Here is a 17854-nt window from a genome sequence, read left to right on the forward strand (position 1 = left end):
CTGCTCTGCCCAAGACCACAAGAAACTACAAAAGGTCATGACTGTAGCCCAGTCCATCACGCAAGCTAGTCTCCCATCCACTGACTCTGTCCACACTTTCCACTGCCTCGGCAAAGCAGCCAGCAGAATTAAGGACCCCATGCATCCTAGATATTCTGTCTTCCACCTTCTTCTGTCAGGAAAAAGATACAACAGTCATGTATCAACCGACTCAAGAACAGCTTCTTCCCTGCTGCCATCAGACTTTTGAATGGACCTGCCTTGCATTAAGTTGATCTTTCTCAGCATCCTAGCTATGACTGTAACACTGCATTCCGCTCTCTCTCTCTCATTTTCTTCTCTATGAATGATATGCTTTGTCAGTATAGTGTGCAAGAAACAATACTTTTCACTGTATGTTAATACATGTGACAATAATAAATCAAATCAAATCAAATTCTGCTTATTGACACTTTTTAATGGTCATTTTTATTAACTATTCATTTTTTAAAATGATTAGAAGTGATTAATTTATCGTTTTGACTTGGGCTTTGATGCTCAGCAAGTTGCTTTTTTTTTCTTTATTCCATTGCCGTTTTTTTGGGAGTCATGTTTAATGTTGTGACAAACCAGGTCTCAGGCAGTTGTTGCTGGGAGGCAATGAGAGGCTCACGAAATAATTGATTTTTGGAGAGCTGACAAAGAAGGTTACTCTTGCTCCAATGGAGAAAGGGAAGCATTGGAAATCCCCTGCCTACCTATGCAGAGAAAAACAGGGGTCAGTTGTGCAGATCATGCACCTGTTTCTCTCTCCACACATGCTGAACCTTTCTAGTACTTTCTGTTTTAAGATTTCCAGCATCGGCGACACTTCGGTCTCCTATTACATGCTCGCTGTTGGGCATTTGTAAGTATCAATTTAAAATGATGAAATATTTATCATTCGATGCAAAGTGTAAGTTTCCAGTTAACAAAGCCCACTAATGTGGATAGAAACAGCAGTTGATTGCAACTGAATAGGTTGGTTCGTGCTAATTAAGTGGAAAGTTTTGCCATTTTTGTTGGTGCCTAGATATTGTGAAGCTCTGGGTTCAAAGAAGCAGGGCTAGTTCAATAATATGAATGACCAGATTGTGCACAATTGTCTGACAAAGCTGTGTTTGTAAAGTGTGTACACAGTAAGAAGTCTCACAACACCAGGTTAAAGTCCAACAGGTTTATTTAACAGCAAAAGCCAATGGCTTTCGGAGCGTTTGCTGCTCCTTTGTCAAGTGAGTGGGAGTTCTGTTCACAAACAGGGCATATAAAGACACAAACTCAGTTCACAAGATAATGGTTGGAATGCGAGTCTTTACAGGTAATCAAGTCTTAAAGGTACAGACAATGTGAGCAGAGAGAGGATTAAGCACAGATTGAAGAGATGTGTATTGTCTCCAGGCAGGACAGTTAGCAAGATTTTGCAAGCCCAGGCAAGCCATGGGAGTTACAGATAGTGTGACATGAACCCAAGATCCCAGTTGAGGCCATTCTCATGTGTGCGGAACTTGGCTCTCAGTCTCCGTTCAGCGACTCTGTGCTGTCGTGTGTCGTGAAGGCCACCTTGGAGAACGCTTACCCGAAGATCAGAGGCCGACTGCTCATGACAGCTGAAGTGTTCCCCAACAGGAAGAGGACACTCTTGCCTGGTGATTGCCGAGCGGTGTTCATTCATCCGCTGTCGTAGGATCGGCATGGTATCAGAGTGCAAGGTGTATCAGACTGCAATCTGAGCTTTGGGTGGTTTATATAAATGGAGGCACAAAATACAAAAGCCATAAATTTGACTTCACTCTGATAGCGGTTCCAAATTCTGGGCATTTGAATGCTGTGAGGGGAAGGATTAAAGGAGGAGGGAAGAAAGCAAGGGCGGGGTGGTAACTAGAAAAACATTAGAGCCTCGGATTTCTCTTTGTGCCTCTAGGCATGTTTTCCTAGTGTGTTGTTGGCATCTTAGTGTACAGAAAATCCACCTAAGTGATTGTGCAATATTCATATGTAAATGAAAGACTTCAACTCAGCATCAATGCTTATAATGCTCTTGATAAATTGGATTTGATGTTTTCTGATCATTTATCCCTCTTAACAGTGGGACTCTCTGTGCCTGAGAAGGTAAGAGCTGAAACTTTGTTAGGGAAGGCAGTGATGTAGTGGTATTAGCACTGGGCTAGTATTCCCAAGACATAGGGATCCAGTTTTGAATGTTGCCGGGGCAGATGGTGAAATGTGAATTCAATAAAAATCTGGAATTTAAAAAGAAGTCAAATGCATGCAGAGATTGTCATAAAAGCCCATCTGGTTCACTCATGCCCAATTGGGAATTAAATCTGCCAACCTTACCTGTTTGGTCTACCTCTGAATCCAGACATACAGCAACATGTTAACTCTTAAAAAATGCCCTTTGAAATGGCCTAGCAGGTCATTCAGTTCAAGGGTAATTAGAGATGGGTCAGTTAGCTCCATTTCCTCGATGGCTTGTTCATGATGTGGAGGGACACCAACAACGTGGGTTTAATTCCCACACTGGCTGAGTTTTTTTAAGTTTATTTTTAAGTGTCACAAGCAGGGTTACGTTAACTACTGTGGAAATCTGCTGGGTGCCACACTCCGGCATCTTTTCAGGTACACTGAGCGAGAATTTAGCATGGCCAATGCATCAAACTAGCATATCTTTCAGACTGTGCGAGGAAGCTGAAACAGCCGGAGTAAACCCATGCAGACACAGGGAGAAGTTCAGACTCCGCGCAGTGACAAAGCTGAGAATTGAACCTGGGCACCTGGTGCTGTGAGGCAGCAGTGCTAACCATTGTGGCACTATGCCACCCCTGAGGTTACTCATGAAAGCCTCTCATTCGCAACCATACCCTTCACCTCCTCAGGCTAAAATTATCACCGGTCAACTCTCCGCCTCAAAGGGTAGAGCAGCCTATGATCATCTGAGTCTGCGGTGGCACTACTTTTGATTAGGGATGGATAATTAATGCTGGCCCAGCCTGTGATGCCCACATCCCCTGAATGAATTTTTTTAAAAAATCATTCACAAACCCAGGTTGCTAGTTGTGACGCATTCCACAAAGCTTGACCGAGAGCATTGGCCTCAGTATAATGATTTACTAAAGGAAGATCTAGCTTGGGCAGCACAGTGGTTAGCACATTGCTGTCTCACAGAGCCAGGGACCCAGTTCAATTCTGGTCTTGGGTGACTGTGTGGAGTCTGCATGTTGTTCCTGTGTCTGCGTGGGTTTCCTCTGGGTAGTCTGGCTTCCTCCCACAAAGATGTGCAGGTTAGGTTGATTGGCTATGCTAAAATTGGCCCTTAGTGTTGCAAGATGTGTAGGTTAGGTATATTAGCAGATTAAATATGTGGGGTTACAGGGATAGGAGCTGGGTGGGATTGTTGTCGGTGCAGGCTTGATGAGCGGAATGGCCTCCTTTTGCCTTGTAGGGATTCTATAATTCTGTTTGCATGAGGGAATCATTTGTACCAGCCTTCATTTTCAATACAGCCCCTGCTATTCCTGTCCTTGTTTGAGTAGGAAATTATGCATGAATGCTGAATGCCGACAAAGAAAGCAGCCTCGATTTTGTCGATGCATATGACAGTGAAACTGTCAAATGTTTACAGTTCTTAATGCCACTGAAACTGTTACCAAGTTTGGGTTTTGGACGGAAGTACAGAAGTAGTTGTACATATATTCAGACTCATTGAAAGGTTGCTCAGTAAAAGTTACCAAAATCTCCTCTGCAAAATCTCAAACTGACAAGAACTTCCATTCAAAAACTTTAAGCATAGCTGCAAAATCTCCGTTCGAAGCTAACTGGACTTTTCAGTTGCATTTTAATCTTGCAATTATGGGTTGCAAGTTTTTTAAATTTAAAGTTTCTATGTTAAAACCTCGATTTTGCTACCAGGAAAATTAAAATACTAGTGCAAAACTTTCTGGTTTTGCAATGTGGATATGTGTTAATCTGATTGGTTGCCCACCTGCTTAATGCATGCCAATATCACTGCAGAGCAAATCACCTGGTTGGACTATTGCCAAGTTAACGTCACAGCCTGAGAAAGCAAGAGCCAGCATTGTACAGTCTTGCCACAGCTCGAACAGCATCAGAGTGGGAGAAGGGAGATAGGGGGAGAAGATTAACTATGAGACGGGGATAATAAAAGTCAGCAGTCAAGACGGAGAACAGAGTGGAGGGAGATGAATGGAACGAATCAGCATAAAGTGATTGAGGTAAGCAACGGTCAAAGTGAAGTCAGCAAGTGCAAAAGTTTAGAACATGGGGAAAGAGAAAATAACTCCTGCAATTCGTTGGTGTTTCAGAAGGTAAAAATGAATAATAATACTTCGATCTCCAAAGTTAACGTTCTTAAGTTTGATTCATCTATATTTGGCTTTTCTTGAATTGAAGTATTATCCTTCACTATACCCAGCATCAAGTCTTGTTTTTTCATTCCACTTCACAACAATGATCTCCACCTTTACTCAGTGCATTTCTCCTTCCTGACTCATATGTGCTATGCCCTTTTACCTCCATAATTTCAGGTGACAAACCTTTGAAATGTTTCACCAGAGTTCAGAATATGTTAGCAAGGTACAACCTCTTGGCAGACATCATACTCAGGTGCTGTGAGTGACAATCTAGGGGACAGAATTCTCCCCTAAAAATTCTAAATCCGCTGGAAAACTGGAGTAATTCATAATGTTTTTCTTTCAGTGAGAGTTCAGACTTGAATCTCCGTGCCTACAGGGGCCACTGGTATGAATATCATTAACTTTCACAGGGTGGAGCCTATTCCCACTTATGAGGCTGAAGTCAGCAAGCTTCTGCACATGTGCAGTGGCCCCAGACTGTCTGCCCTGCTTCTTCTGGCCAGCCCAAGACCCCTCCAGTGCTGCCCCTCCCAAACCTCCCCTTCCTCCCCACCCATGCATCCCCCCACAGCCCGATCACACTCACCCCCCCGACCATACTTGAGTCACTCCCCTCCTGTACTGTGCCCAGATCTCCACCCAACCCCCACCGCCAGCAGCCACCACCCCCCCAAAACCCTCAGCAGACCAGCCACACCCCTCCCGGCAGATCTCCCACTCCCTCCTGGCATACCCCGCACCCCCCTCACTCCCTCAGCAAACCCCCAGCAGCCCTCCCTGATTGCTGACCTTCCTCCTGCACCCATCAATCCCAATGCAAACTGGCAGTGGGCTCCCCCCACCGATATCCCTCTAGGCCCTGACCCCCATATGCCTGCCCTGGTGGGCAGTGCCAAAGTATCCCCTGTGCATGGGCACTTTGCCCCCGGGATTGCCCATGTACCCATGCCCGGGGGCACATCCACCACTGCCTGACTCTGGGAGCCCCGATTGTTTTCCTTTCACTCCAGCAGGGTCAGGCCGCTTGTTCCCCAGAAATGGGGAATTACTATAAACCCCACTGGAGGGGTGGTGGGTGGGGTTAGCGGGCCCAGAGAATTCAGTTTTGGGCCCATGAATAGCATTTAAATGATAAGTAAAATATTTAAATGCTAACCCCGCCTCCCCTTCGATTTCTGGCACAGAGCTGACCATGACGGAAATCCAGCGGCGGGAGACAGTAATGGGATGCCAATGCTCGCGGCAATCCCACGAATCACCCTCTGTGTGGTTCTCCCGGCTCACTGCGCTAATGTTTTAGTGCAGTGGGATTGGAGAATCGCCCCCAGAGTTTCTGCATTTCTCATAAATTTATTTTTTCCTTAAATTAGTTGTTAAGAAAAGTTTGTTCAGAATTTTTCCTCAGCCAAATAGTAAATCTAAATATTTCTGCATTTATAAAAATTATGACATTAGACATTGTTTCCCAGGAAGGAGCTCCCTGAAAATGAAGACATCCCAAAATATCCATTGGCCCAACTCTAAAACAATGGGACAAATTTAACACTCTTGCTGGATTATTGGGAACAGTTAGAATTGGTTAGGATTGTTGGAATGGGTTTGGGCATGATGTGTGTCTGAGTCCCTGAATTGATTGTAATTTTAAATTACACATGACTCAGTTCTGGGATCAGTGATTAGTCATTGTTACATGCATTGGGACATAGTGAAAACTATTGTTTCTTGTGCGCGATACCAACAAAGCATACCGTTCATAGAGTACATGGGGAAGAGAGGGGAGGGTGCAGAATGTCGTGCTACCATCAAAGCCAGGGTGTAGAGAAAGATCAACTGAATATAAGGTAGGTCCATTCAAAGGTCTGATGGCAACAGGGGAGAAGCTGTTCTTGAGTTGGTTGGTACGTGATCTCACACTTTTATATCTTTTTCCCCATGGAAGAAGGTGAAAGAGAGAATATTTGGGCTATACGAGGTTCTTGATTATACTGGCTGCTTTTCCAAGGCAGCGGAAAGTGTGGACAGAGTCAATGGATGGGATTCTGGTTTGTGTGATAGACTGGACTACTTTCACAACACTTAGTAGTTTTTTGCAATCTTGGTCAGGAGCCATACCAAGTCGTGATACATCCAGAAAGGATGCTTTCTATGGTGCAGCTGCAAAATCCAATGAGGGATATAGTTGACATGCTGAATTTCTTTAGCCTCTTGAGAAAGTAGAAGCATTGGTGGGCTTTCCTAACTGTAACATGGTGTGGAAAGACCAGGGTAGATTGCTGGCGATCTGAACACCTAGAAACGTGAAGCTCTCAACCACTCCACTTCATCCCCATTAATATAGACAAGGGCATGTTCTCCACTACGCTTCCTGAAGTCGATGACTGCCTCCTTCATTGTACTGACATTGAAGAAGAGATTATTGTCATCACACCATTTCACCAGATCCTCTATCTCTTTCTTGTACTCTGCCTCATCATTGTTTGTGATCACACGCACTATGGTGATGTCATCAGCAAACTGTGGGAGGAAACCAGAACGCATGAAGGAAACCCATGCAGACACGAGGAGAGTGTACAAATGCCAAACAGGCAGTCACCCAAGACTGGGATTGAACCCAGGTTCCTGGTATTGTGAAGCAGCAATGCTAACTACTGTGCCATTGTGCCATCCTAACCTGCTGCCACACTTAACAACATAAGAACATAAGAAATAGGAGGAGGAGTAGGCCATCTAGCCCTTCCAGCCTGCCCCACCATTCAATAAGATTATGGCTGATCTGAAGTGGCTCAGTTCCACTTTCCCGCTTTCTCCCCATAACCCTTAATCCCCTTGCCTACAAAAAACCTATCTGCCCGCGTCTTAAATATATTTAGCGAGGTAGCCTCCACCACTTCAACGGGCAGAGAATTCCAGAGATTCACCACCCTTTGAGTGAAGAAGTTCCTCCTCAACTCTGTTCTAAACTGCCCCCCCCTTATTTTGAGGCTGTGCCCTCTAGTCCTGCTGTCCTTTCTGGGTGGGAAGAACCTCTCCACCTCTACCCTATCCATCCCTTTCATCAACTTCTACGTCTCAATGAGATCCCCCCTCATCCTTCTAAACTCTAACGAGTACAAGCCCAGACAATTCAGCCTCTCTTCATAGCTCAACCCCCTCAACTCCGGTGTCAGCCTAGTGAACCTCCTCTGCACTCCCTCCAAGGCCAAAATATCCTTGCGCAAGTGCGGCGACCAAAACTGCACACAGTACTCCAGCTGCAGCCTCACCAGTGCCCTGTACAGTTGCAGCAAGACCTCCCTACTTTTATATTCAATCCCCCTCGCTATGAAGGCCAGCATCCCATTTGCCTTCCTGACCACCTGCTGCACCTGTAGGCTGGGTTTTTGCGACTCATGCACAAGGACCCCAAAGTCCCTCTGTACCGTAGCATGCTGCAGCTTTTCACCCTGTAAGTAGTAGTCCTTCCTACTATTATTCCTACCAAAGTGGATAACCTCACACTTGCCAACATTGTATTCCGTCTGCCAGGTCCTCACCCACTCGCTCAGCCTATCTAGATCCCTTTGCAGACTTTCTACACCCTCCGCACAATTTGCTGTTCCACTTATCTTTGTGTCATCAGCAAATTTCGACACCTTACGCTCGGCTCCCTCCTCCAGATCATCTATATAAATGGTAAATAGCTGAGGCCCCAGCACCGATCCCTGGGGCACTCCAGTAGTCACCAACCGCCAATCCAAATAGCACCCATTGACACCCACTCTCTGCCTCCTATTTGACAGCCAATCCCCTATCCACGCTAACACCCTACCCCCAACTCCATGCCCCCTAACCTTCTATAACAACCTTTTGTGCGGCACCTTATCAAACGCCTTCTGAAAATCGAGAAACACCACATCCACCGGTTCCCCTCCATCCACCGCACTAGACACATCCTCATAGAATTCCAATAAATTCGTCAGACACAACTTCCCCTTAACGAACCCGTGCTGCGTCTGCTCTATCAAACAATTCTCCTCGAGATGCCTCGCTATTTCCTCTTTGATGACGGATTCAAGCATTTTATCTACAACAGACATTAAACTAACCAGCCTATAATTCCCTGCCTTTTGCCTGCTACCCTTTTTAAACAGCGGCGTAATATTAGCCGTTTTCCAATCTTCCGGCACTTCCCCAGAATCCAGTGAGATTTGGAAAATAATCACTAAGGCATCCACTATCACCTCTGCCATTTCCTTCAGAACCCTGGGATGCATTCCATCACATTCCATTCACATTTCAAGATGATATTGTCCAAGGTCTGCAGCTGATCCAGGGGGTGTATAAAGCCTCTTGCATTAATAGATGTCAGCTGTTCTACTTCCACTGGGGTCACAACAGGTCAGGTAAGGCCACCTGAAAGACTGGCACTCATCACAAGGGTGATGGATCTCTTTTTTTGTGTTATTTTTCTATGTTGTCGCGTTAAGCTTTTCGTTATTGTTTCATTGAGTGACGTAGGCTAAAAGGACATGGTCATAGGGAGTCTGACACGAACATACAACGTATTGTAATGAAATGGTGAATCCATACTGGGAGTGAGAATGTACCTTTTAGCAAAGCAAGGTGCTCCCACTGGTGCTGTATAGCAATGTACACGGTGCAAGTGGTCTCCCACACCTTTTTTCTTACTCCCAAAATAGCCTGAAAAATCCAAGGAGGTGGTGATTGAACAAGCTTATACAGGATGTAACATGCTCTCAAGCAGAGGGCCCGTATCAGGATCTGTGTTGGGGGAGCAAGATGGCTTCCTCTGTGGTTTTGCATGTGGCTTCATGTTTTTTTTGATATGTGGGCATCTCTGGCTAGGCCAGTATTTGTTGTCCGTCCCAAATTGCCCTACAGAATGTGGTGGTGAGCTGCCTTCTTGGACCACGAAGGTCCATATGGTGTAAGTGCATCCACAGTGCTGTTAGAAAGGGAAAGTTCCAGGATTTTGACTTGAAGGAATGGTGATATAATTCCAAGTCAGGATGGCGTATGGCTTGGGGAGGAACTTGGAGAGATGATGGTGTTCCCATGCATTTCATGCCCTTGTCCTTCGAGGTGGTAGAAGTTGTTGGTTTGGAAGATGCTGCCTAAGGAGCCTTTGTGAGCTTCTGCATCTTGTCCTGTACACCAGTGGTGAAGGGAGTGGGAAAGATGATGAATTGGGTGACCATTAGTGGGTTGTTTGGTCCAGGATGTTGTTGAGCTTCTTGAGTATTGCTGGAGCTACACTTATCTAGGCAAGTAGAGGCTATTCCATTGCATTCCTGTCTTGTGCCTTGTAGATGGTGGACAGGCTTCCAGGAGTCAGGAGATGATTTGCTTTCACCAGAATTCCCAGTCTCTGACCTGTTCTTGTAGCCATGGTATTTATGTGGCTAGTCTAATTCAATTTCTGGTCAATGGTAATGCTCAGAATGTTGATAGTGGGAAATTCAGTGATGATAATGCCATTGGATGTCAAAGGGAGATGATTGGGTTCTCTCTTGTTGGAGATGGTCATCGCCTGGCACTTGACTAGTGTGAATGTTACCCACCATTTAACCCAAGACTATCCAGGTCTTGTTCCATACGGACATGGACTGTTTCAATGTCTGAGGAGTTGTGAATGGTGCTGAACATTGTGCAGTTAACATTCAACATTCAGTTAACATTCCAGCTTCTGACCTGATGATGGAATGGGAGGTCTTTGAAACAACCGAAGATGGTTGGGCATAGGACTAAGGAGCCCCTATAGCAATGTCCTGGAACTGAGATTGTTGACCCCAACAATTACAAATCTTCCTTTGTGCCAAGTAGGACTGCAATCAGTGGAATGTTTTCCTCCTACTTCCCATTGACTTCAATTTTGCCAGGAGTCCTTGATGCCTCACTCAGTCAATTGCTGCCTTGATATCAAAGGCTCTCATTCCCACTTCACTTCTTGAGTTCAACTCTTTTTTTCCGTGTTTTTTCTATGGACCAAGCCTGTAATGAGGTAAGGGGCTGAGTGGACTTGGCGGAACTTGAACTAAGCATCAGTGAGCTGGTTATTACTTGATAACACAGTCACTTCAGTCCATGTGTGTTCAAAAGCCCTGCCTGCTGCCAATCAATGCTCAGTGGAGTGTAAAATGGCAGCTGGCCTGTCAGAATAGGTGAGGATCCGAATCTCAAACCACTGAGCACTTATCATTTTAAAATTCAGGTCCATGTCTATGGCTATACCTGGCTGCTGTTTGTCTAAACTGTGGGGCAACTCTCCTAATGTTAGCACAAGACCCCAGATGTTAGTAAGGAGGGGTTGCAGGATCAACAGAGTTGGTTTACTGTTGTTGTCTCCAATATCTAAGTCAATGTTTAATGATCTGTATGCTTTCATTCCTCTTTTGTAGACTTTGTAGCTGTTTGACACTCATTGAATGATTTGCTTGGCCATTTCCGAGGACACTTATGAGTCAACACATTGCTGTGAACCTTGATTTGCGTGCCAGGTCAGGTAAAGATTCTCTAAAGAACACCAGTGAATCAGATAGGTTTTTACGCCAATCGATAATGGTTTCATGATCACTATTAATAAGGTAGCAGCTAACGGAATTCAAACTTGTATTCCTGGAGTATTAGCCTGGCTCTCTGGATTAATAACCTGGAGACATTAAAGCTGTACAACCGTCTCTCCCTATGGTTCTTACTGAAGACCCTTTGTCCTTACAATCGGATGGGCACAAAAGAGTCATGAACATTGGTGGTGAGGATACATCTGTTCGTGAGCAGCCACCTGTTGCTGTGACTGGGATCCCGAAGGTGCTGGCTATTGCAGACTGTTGTAAGATAAAAGCATTGTGAGTGCTGTCAGCATAGCGGGCATTATCTAAGATGCATTTCTTGGTTTGGTCACTCATCAACTGCACATCAACAGAATGGGTAGCTCTTGCCATGGCAATATCAGTCCTGTTAACATGACAAGACCTTCAAAGGCACATGTGTGCACCATTAGGAAACCCAGTATAAGAACATAGAACATTGAACAGTACTGCACAGGAACTGGCCCTTCGGTCCACGATGTTGCGCCGAATGTGGTGCTAAATTAAACTAATCTCTTCTGTCTGCCTTTAGTCCATATCCCTCCATTCCTTGCATTTTCATGTGCTTATCTAAAAGCCCCTTAAACAGCCCTATCTCATTTTTCTGCACCACCAACCCTGGCAACGCATTTCAGACACCTACCACTCTTTGTAAAAAAACCTGTCCCTCACATCTCATTTGAGGTGGCATGGTGGTTAGCACTGCTGCCTCACAGTGCCAGCGACTTGGGTTCGATTCCTGGCTTGGGCTACTGTGCAGTCTGCACATTTTCCCTGTGTTTGCATGGCTTTTCCTCTGAGTGCTCCGATTTCCTCCCACAGTCTGAAAGACGTGCTGGGGTAGGTGGATTGGCCATGCTAATTTCTCCGTCAGTGTGCCCGAACAGGTGCCAAAGTGTGGCGACCTGGGGGACTTTCACAGTAACTTCCTTTGAGTGTTAACATAAGCCAGTTAGGACACTAATAAATAAACTATGAGGAGAGGCTGAACAGACTGGGCTTGTACTCGTTAAGAGTTTAGAAGGATGAGGGGAGATCTCATTGAGATATATAAGATGATGAAAGGGATGGATAGGGTAGAGGTGGAGAGATTCTTCCCACTCAGAAAGGACAGCAGGACTAGAGGGCACTGCCTCAAGATAAGGGGGGGGGAGCAGTTTAGAACAGAGTTGAGGAGGAACTTCTTCACTCAAAGGGTGGTGAATCTCTGGAATTCTCTGCCCGTTGAAGTGGTGGAGGCTACCTCGCTAAATATATTTAAGACGCGGATAGATAGGTTTTTGGTAGGCAAGGGGATTAAGGGTTATGGGGAGAAAGCGGGAAAGTGGAACTGAGCCACTTCAGTTCAGCCATGATCTTATTGAATGGCGGGGCAGGCTTGAAGGGCTAGATGGCCTACTCCTGCTCCTATTTCTTATGTTCTTATGTTCTTAAACTTTAAACTTGAACTCATCTTAAGTGCCGTAATATTAGACATTACAATTTTGGTGTGCCCTTGCATCCTGGTCTTCCTCCCTCAGGGAAAGAAGGTAAAGGCCCCTCTCCTACTTTAGAATGCCTCTGTTCCCAAACCTATCAGATCTGAAACTGCAAAGCTGTGTGATTCTGTTCATGTCTCATACTGAACACAATGACGAAATAGCTCTTGTAGGCAATGCCAATCGTGATGTTAAATATATATAAATATATAAATATTTTGCCTATCCTATTATTTTATTATTTTACTGTTTGTACTAAGCTGTTTCTGCCCTCAGTTTCGTCAAGAATGGGTCCGATGCATTTCTCAAGACTAGCTTTGCAAAAAGTAAATAATGCAGCAGCTAATTTTGAGGATTTATTCCATCCTTGTTTTTATAGCAATGAGCAATTTCTGGGCTTTCAGGAGCCTGAGCGGAATTGAGGAAATCAACCACAACGTGAAGGATCTGCGAGGATGATTCATTTCAACAAAGCTTTTGTTTGGCCCTGCAAGAGAAGGCTGCTGTTCTTTTTAATATTGTTTTCTGCAGTAACATTAATTGTGGTACAGTACGAAGATATCACACTAGACGGTTTTATTTATTTGTTTAAAAATGTACCCGCGGAATTGCAATGTGAAGCCCTCAAAGATCTTGAAAGGGGGAACACTTCCATAAAAGGGTTTTGCACATTTAAATCTGATGGGCGACTTGGCAACCAGATGGGGGAGTACGCAACATTGTACGCATTGGCAAAATTGAATGGGTACCAAGCGTATATCTTGCCTGCCATGGCCAATTATCTTTCTCCAATCTTCAATATTACCCTTCCAGTCCTCCATAGGAGTATGAAATATAAAGTATGTTGGAAAGAATATCATCTCAATGACTGGATGGAGGATCAGTACCGCAATATTCCGGAGCACTGTGTTATGTTGACAGGATACCCGTGTTCCTGGACCTTTTACCATCACATCCGAGAAGAAATTCTCCGCGAGTTCACCTTTCATGACTTCATCAAAGACCAGGCCAATGCATTCCTTAGACGCATTGGAGGGGAGCGAAAGAATGTGACATATGTCGGTGTGCATGTTCGAAGGGGAGATTACGTACATGTCATGCCAGATATGTGGAAAGGAGTCATAGCTGATAAAAAATATTTAGACACAGCAATGGCTTACTTCCGAAATAAATATAAAAATGTTGTCTTTGCAGTGACGAGTAACGGGATGGATTGGTGTAAGGAGAACATTGATAATTCCAAAGGAGATGTTTTCTTTTCAGATGATCCAAAGCTATCCAGTCCGGCCAATGACATTGCTATCCTTGCTCATTGTAACCACACTATAATGACAGTAGGGACATTTGGTTTTTGGGCTGGTTACCTGGCAGGTGGGGAGACAATTTACCTCGCAAACTACACTTTGCCAGAATCACCATTTCTAAAGTTATTTAAGTACAAAGCGGCTTTCTTACCTGAGTGGATTGGAATTCCTGCTGACCTCTCACCTCTTCTGAATTAAAGAGCCTCCAATTAGCCCAATACATGCCAGAAAATTTTCAAAGCTCCTGTATTCTACATTGTTTGTGTTTAAAACTCTTTTAAATCTCAGACGCATGCATCGAGCTTCTGGAGGGTAACTTTGGTTAAGCTCAGGAACCAATGTCCAGAGTACCCACTGGAAGTTATATTATATATTACAGCACTTGTTTTGTCAGTCATCGCGCATGTGTCATCAAAAACATTTGTATGTAAGGACGTTCTCTTCAAGGAAGGGGATGCAGATTTAACTTAATTGTCCATTTCATTTCATTTTTGCTATGTGCAAGAATATGAAGTTGTCAACTCTAAATACTCACCATCATTCACAACAATATGTTCAGCGGGATTTTACAGCCTCACTCGATCCGAAGCCAGAAAATCCCACCAAGGTTCCCAGTGTCCATCCCTCTCTCACTCTGATTCCCGTGGCAGGTAAGACAGTGGAATTCTGGCAATTATTTCTGGAAAACGGGTGGGAATCTCTGCCCTTCAAAAAAGCAAGAATGCTTTGGATCATACTTTATATTAATATGGAAGTAAAATTCTGCAGGTGCTCGAAATCTGAAATAAAAATGGACAAAGGGATGAGTTTTCCCACTTCGCCTGCAGTGGGATTTGTAGCAGGCAAGGGGCGGACCATGTAAAGGCCCATTGACCTCGGGTGGGATTTTCCGGTTTTAGGGTGAGCGCCACCAGAAAATCCCACCCGATGTTGCTAAACAGGTTTTTTTTCCGGTATTTTCTCTTTTTGTACTATTTAATACACTTTCATCTCATGTCCTGGATTACCCAACCCCCTACAGCTTGGTAATTATTCACTACTCAGAAAAGTATATCACCTGCGTCACTTGGGTGGAGGATGAGCAGAGCAGTTTTTTTGCCTAATTGGAATGGTGGTCTTCATGGGGGTAAGGGGATAGATCTTGGGTGTGATTGTTGTTGGCGCAGGCTCAATGGGTCAAATGGCTTCCTTCTGCACTGTAGGGATTCTATGATTCTATGAACATTGACCTTAATATCGAAAAAACTTTTTTAAATCTCAGAAACACTAATCAAGCTTCTAGAGGGTAAGCTTGATCAAGCTCAGAAACCAATGTCCAGAGTATCCACTGGGAATAATATTATATATTACAGCACTTGTTTTGTTAGTCGCTGCGCATGTGTCGTCAAAAACATCTGTAAAGGATGTACTCTTCAAGGAAGAAGATGTGAAATTATGCAAAGGTCACACAATGCCCTAGTTAGACCACACTTGGAACACTGGTTTTCTTCTGGGTATCGCACTTTATGAAGGACCTTGGAGGGAGTACAGAGTAGATTTCTAGAATGCTACTTGGGACTCTCAAGGGTTAAATTACAAGGAGAGACTGAACAAATGAAGATTGTATACCCTAGAATTTGAAAGATGCAGGGGTGATTTAATTGATTTTTTTGTCGAGATATTATGGGGAGATGACATGATAAAGAGAGAACCTAGTTCTGCTTTTTGCAGGACCATGAGGGGACATAACCTAAATTTTAGAACCAGACCTTTTTGGAGTGAAGTTAGGAAACACATCTCCATGTAAGGGGTGCAAGAGATTTGGAACTCTCTTCTGTAAATGGCAGTTGGCCCAACATTGGCTTTTAATCTGTTTCCTGTTATCAAAGCTGTTGAAGGATACGAGGCAAAGTCAATTACTTGGAATTGGTACATAGATCATTGAAGAGTGGAGCAAGTGAGTGGGGTTGATTTGATTACTCCTGTTTCTGCGGCTAGAATTTCAGGTAGTGAGGACTTCACCAAAGAGTCAGTGGTAAATGCATCTTCCCCTCCCCCGATATTGGAGTCAGCTGGGGAACCAATGTTGGAAGGAGGCCGTTGAGGCTGGAAGGTCTTCCCTTCCAGCTTGACACCTGAGCAGGGTGATTTTCCAGGTTCCCCTTCGCTCTTGAACTCTTACTGCCAGCCTCAAAATTGAAAGTTGAGCAGATAATGGCCCTTACGTAGTTTTTTTAAGTGCTCACTTAAGTCCTCAACTTAACATCACTTCGTCCCCAGTTTACAGCAGCAGAGTAGATGTCTCTGAGTTAACAGGCATGTATATAGGATTATTATCAAATAGAGAATCCGTGTTAATATTATACCAACCCCTGTCATGTGATTGGCACAGTTACTTTGTACTGAGGAACATAATGGAGCAATTTTGCTTTGACAAACCTGCTGACTTGTGATTATAAAATTCCGCTCTTTGTTCTGATTATCAAACAAAATACAGACTAATGTTAGGCTGTTTCTATGACGGGGAGGTGATTTTTGCTCCAAAAATGGGTCAAATGACTGTCTGCAAAATCAACAATATTTTCAAAGATCAAGGTGGGCCTGGGTGAGATGCTTCTTCAGAGAGCCAGTGACGACTCAATGAGCCAAACAGCCTCCTACTGCACTGTAAATTTCTGGCAGGATAAGAAAGGGCTTGCAATAGTTTGCATTCAGTAGCTTCTGATCAGACAAAATATATGAATCTTAGATTCTGTACACTGCAGAAGGAGGCCATTCAGTCCATCAAGTCTGCATCAACAACAATCCTACCCAGGCCCAATCCCTGTAACCCCATGTATTTACCCTGCCCCCTGACATTGAGGGGCAATTTAGCACGGCCAATCTTCCTAAGGAGGTTATTCTGAAAATTGCTTAGCTGCTACACTCCAGCACCTGTTTGGATACTCTGAGGAAGAATTTAGCATGGCCAATGCACCTAACCAGCTCACCTTTTGGACTGTAAGAAGAAACTGGAGCACCCGGAGGAAACACATGCAGACAAGAGGAGAACATACAAACTCCACACAGACAATCACCCGAGCCGGAATCGAACCTGGGTCCGTGGTGTTGTGAGGCAGCGGTGCTAATCACTGTGCAACCATGCTGTCCTTGGTGAAGCACAAAATTGCACTACAACAATGAAGTAAAATTCAAACTTGTCATTTGAAACTGATTTGTCATAGAGCTTTTTAAATATATGTAAATATGTGGGCTTGACTAGATGATGACAACCGTACAAGTAAAACTCCCCTCACACCAACACTGAAAAGAAAAGCTGAGATAGTGACCCACTGCTGTGTTTTAATGGCAACATTTTTATTATAATTTGACTTGGCAGAAATCACTCATTTAGATGTCAACCTACTCTTTTGGCATTTGCCTTTGTCAACTGCAGTTCAGTAATAAGATATTGTTCAACAATAAGATATTGGACACGACTGCTGACCGTTTACCAGTGTTTATTTCCTGTTACTATAATGTTGAGAATTATTGAGTGTACCTACTGCAATGATTCAGGTTTGAATGCAAAATTTGTTGTAATTGGATTTATGAATTATCAGTAATGTTTTAAATTATTGGCACATGTTCTGTGGAAATCATTTTCTATAAAGAAATAAATTTCTGATTGACTATTAATGGATGTTAATCATTTTTATCAAGTGTGTAACTATTGCTGTCGAGGTGCATGCACAGTTCTTGATTGACTTGAGAAGAATTCCTCACTGAATTCAGGAGGGTATCGTCACAGCGATTATGAATAGTGACAGTTTAACAGGAACATTGTGAAGTTTTTTGGTGAAAATGGCAACCTGGGAATCCATGTTACAATCCCCACATGTCAAAATAATTCTCCAATTCTCTTTCCAGCGGCCAATGGGAAAATATCAAGCTCTCGATATTGAAGAGGCTGTTTCTCTCCAAAGTATTTGTCAGCCTGGCTCCTGGATGAGTCATTGGGTGGGACACAATAAAAAAACTTTGCAGAACTTACTGCCAGACGAAAATCACCTCTTGTTCTTACATGCAAGTCAACTGCTGAACAGATACTCAGTGCTTGATTTTAACTTCCACCA

The 17854-nt window shown here is 43.9% G+C and overlaps 1 protein-coding gene across 4 annotated transcripts; it reads left to right on the forward strand.

The window, feature by feature from the left end:
* The first annotated feature begins 771 nt into the window (after positions 1–771).
* LOC145359158 (galactoside alpha-(1,2)-fucosyltransferase 2-like) lies at positions 772–17417 on the forward strand. 4 transcript variants are annotated; one of them, XM_080213583.1, is made up of 4 exons: positions 772–886; positions 4030–4250; positions 10790–11236; positions 12836–17417. In XM_080213583.1, exon 4 carries the CDS (start codon positions 12912–12914, stop codon positions 13956–13958), a length of 1047 nt encoding a protein of 348 aa, XP_080069709.1. In that variant the 5' UTR covers positions 772–886; positions 4030–4250; positions 10790–11236; positions 12836–12911; the 3' UTR covers positions 13959–17417. The 4 variants fall into 4 exon arrangements, with proteins under 4 accessions (XP_080069709.1, XP_080069707.1, XP_080069710.1 ...); XM_080213581.1 differs by having other exon boundaries at positions 10790–10893; XM_080213584.1 differs by having other exon boundaries at positions 10790–10888.
* Positions 17418–17854: the final 437 nt, after the last annotated feature.

This window comes from Carcharhinus amblyrhynchos, chromosome 27, assembly GCF_965287045.1.
Source record: "Carcharhinus amblyrhynchos chromosome 27, sCarAmb.v2.hapA, whole genome shotgun sequence".
NCBI classification, from domain to species: domain Eukaryota; kingdom Metazoa; phylum Chordata; class Chondrichthyes; order Carcharhiniformes; family Carcharhinidae; genus Carcharhinus; species Carcharhinus amblyrhynchos.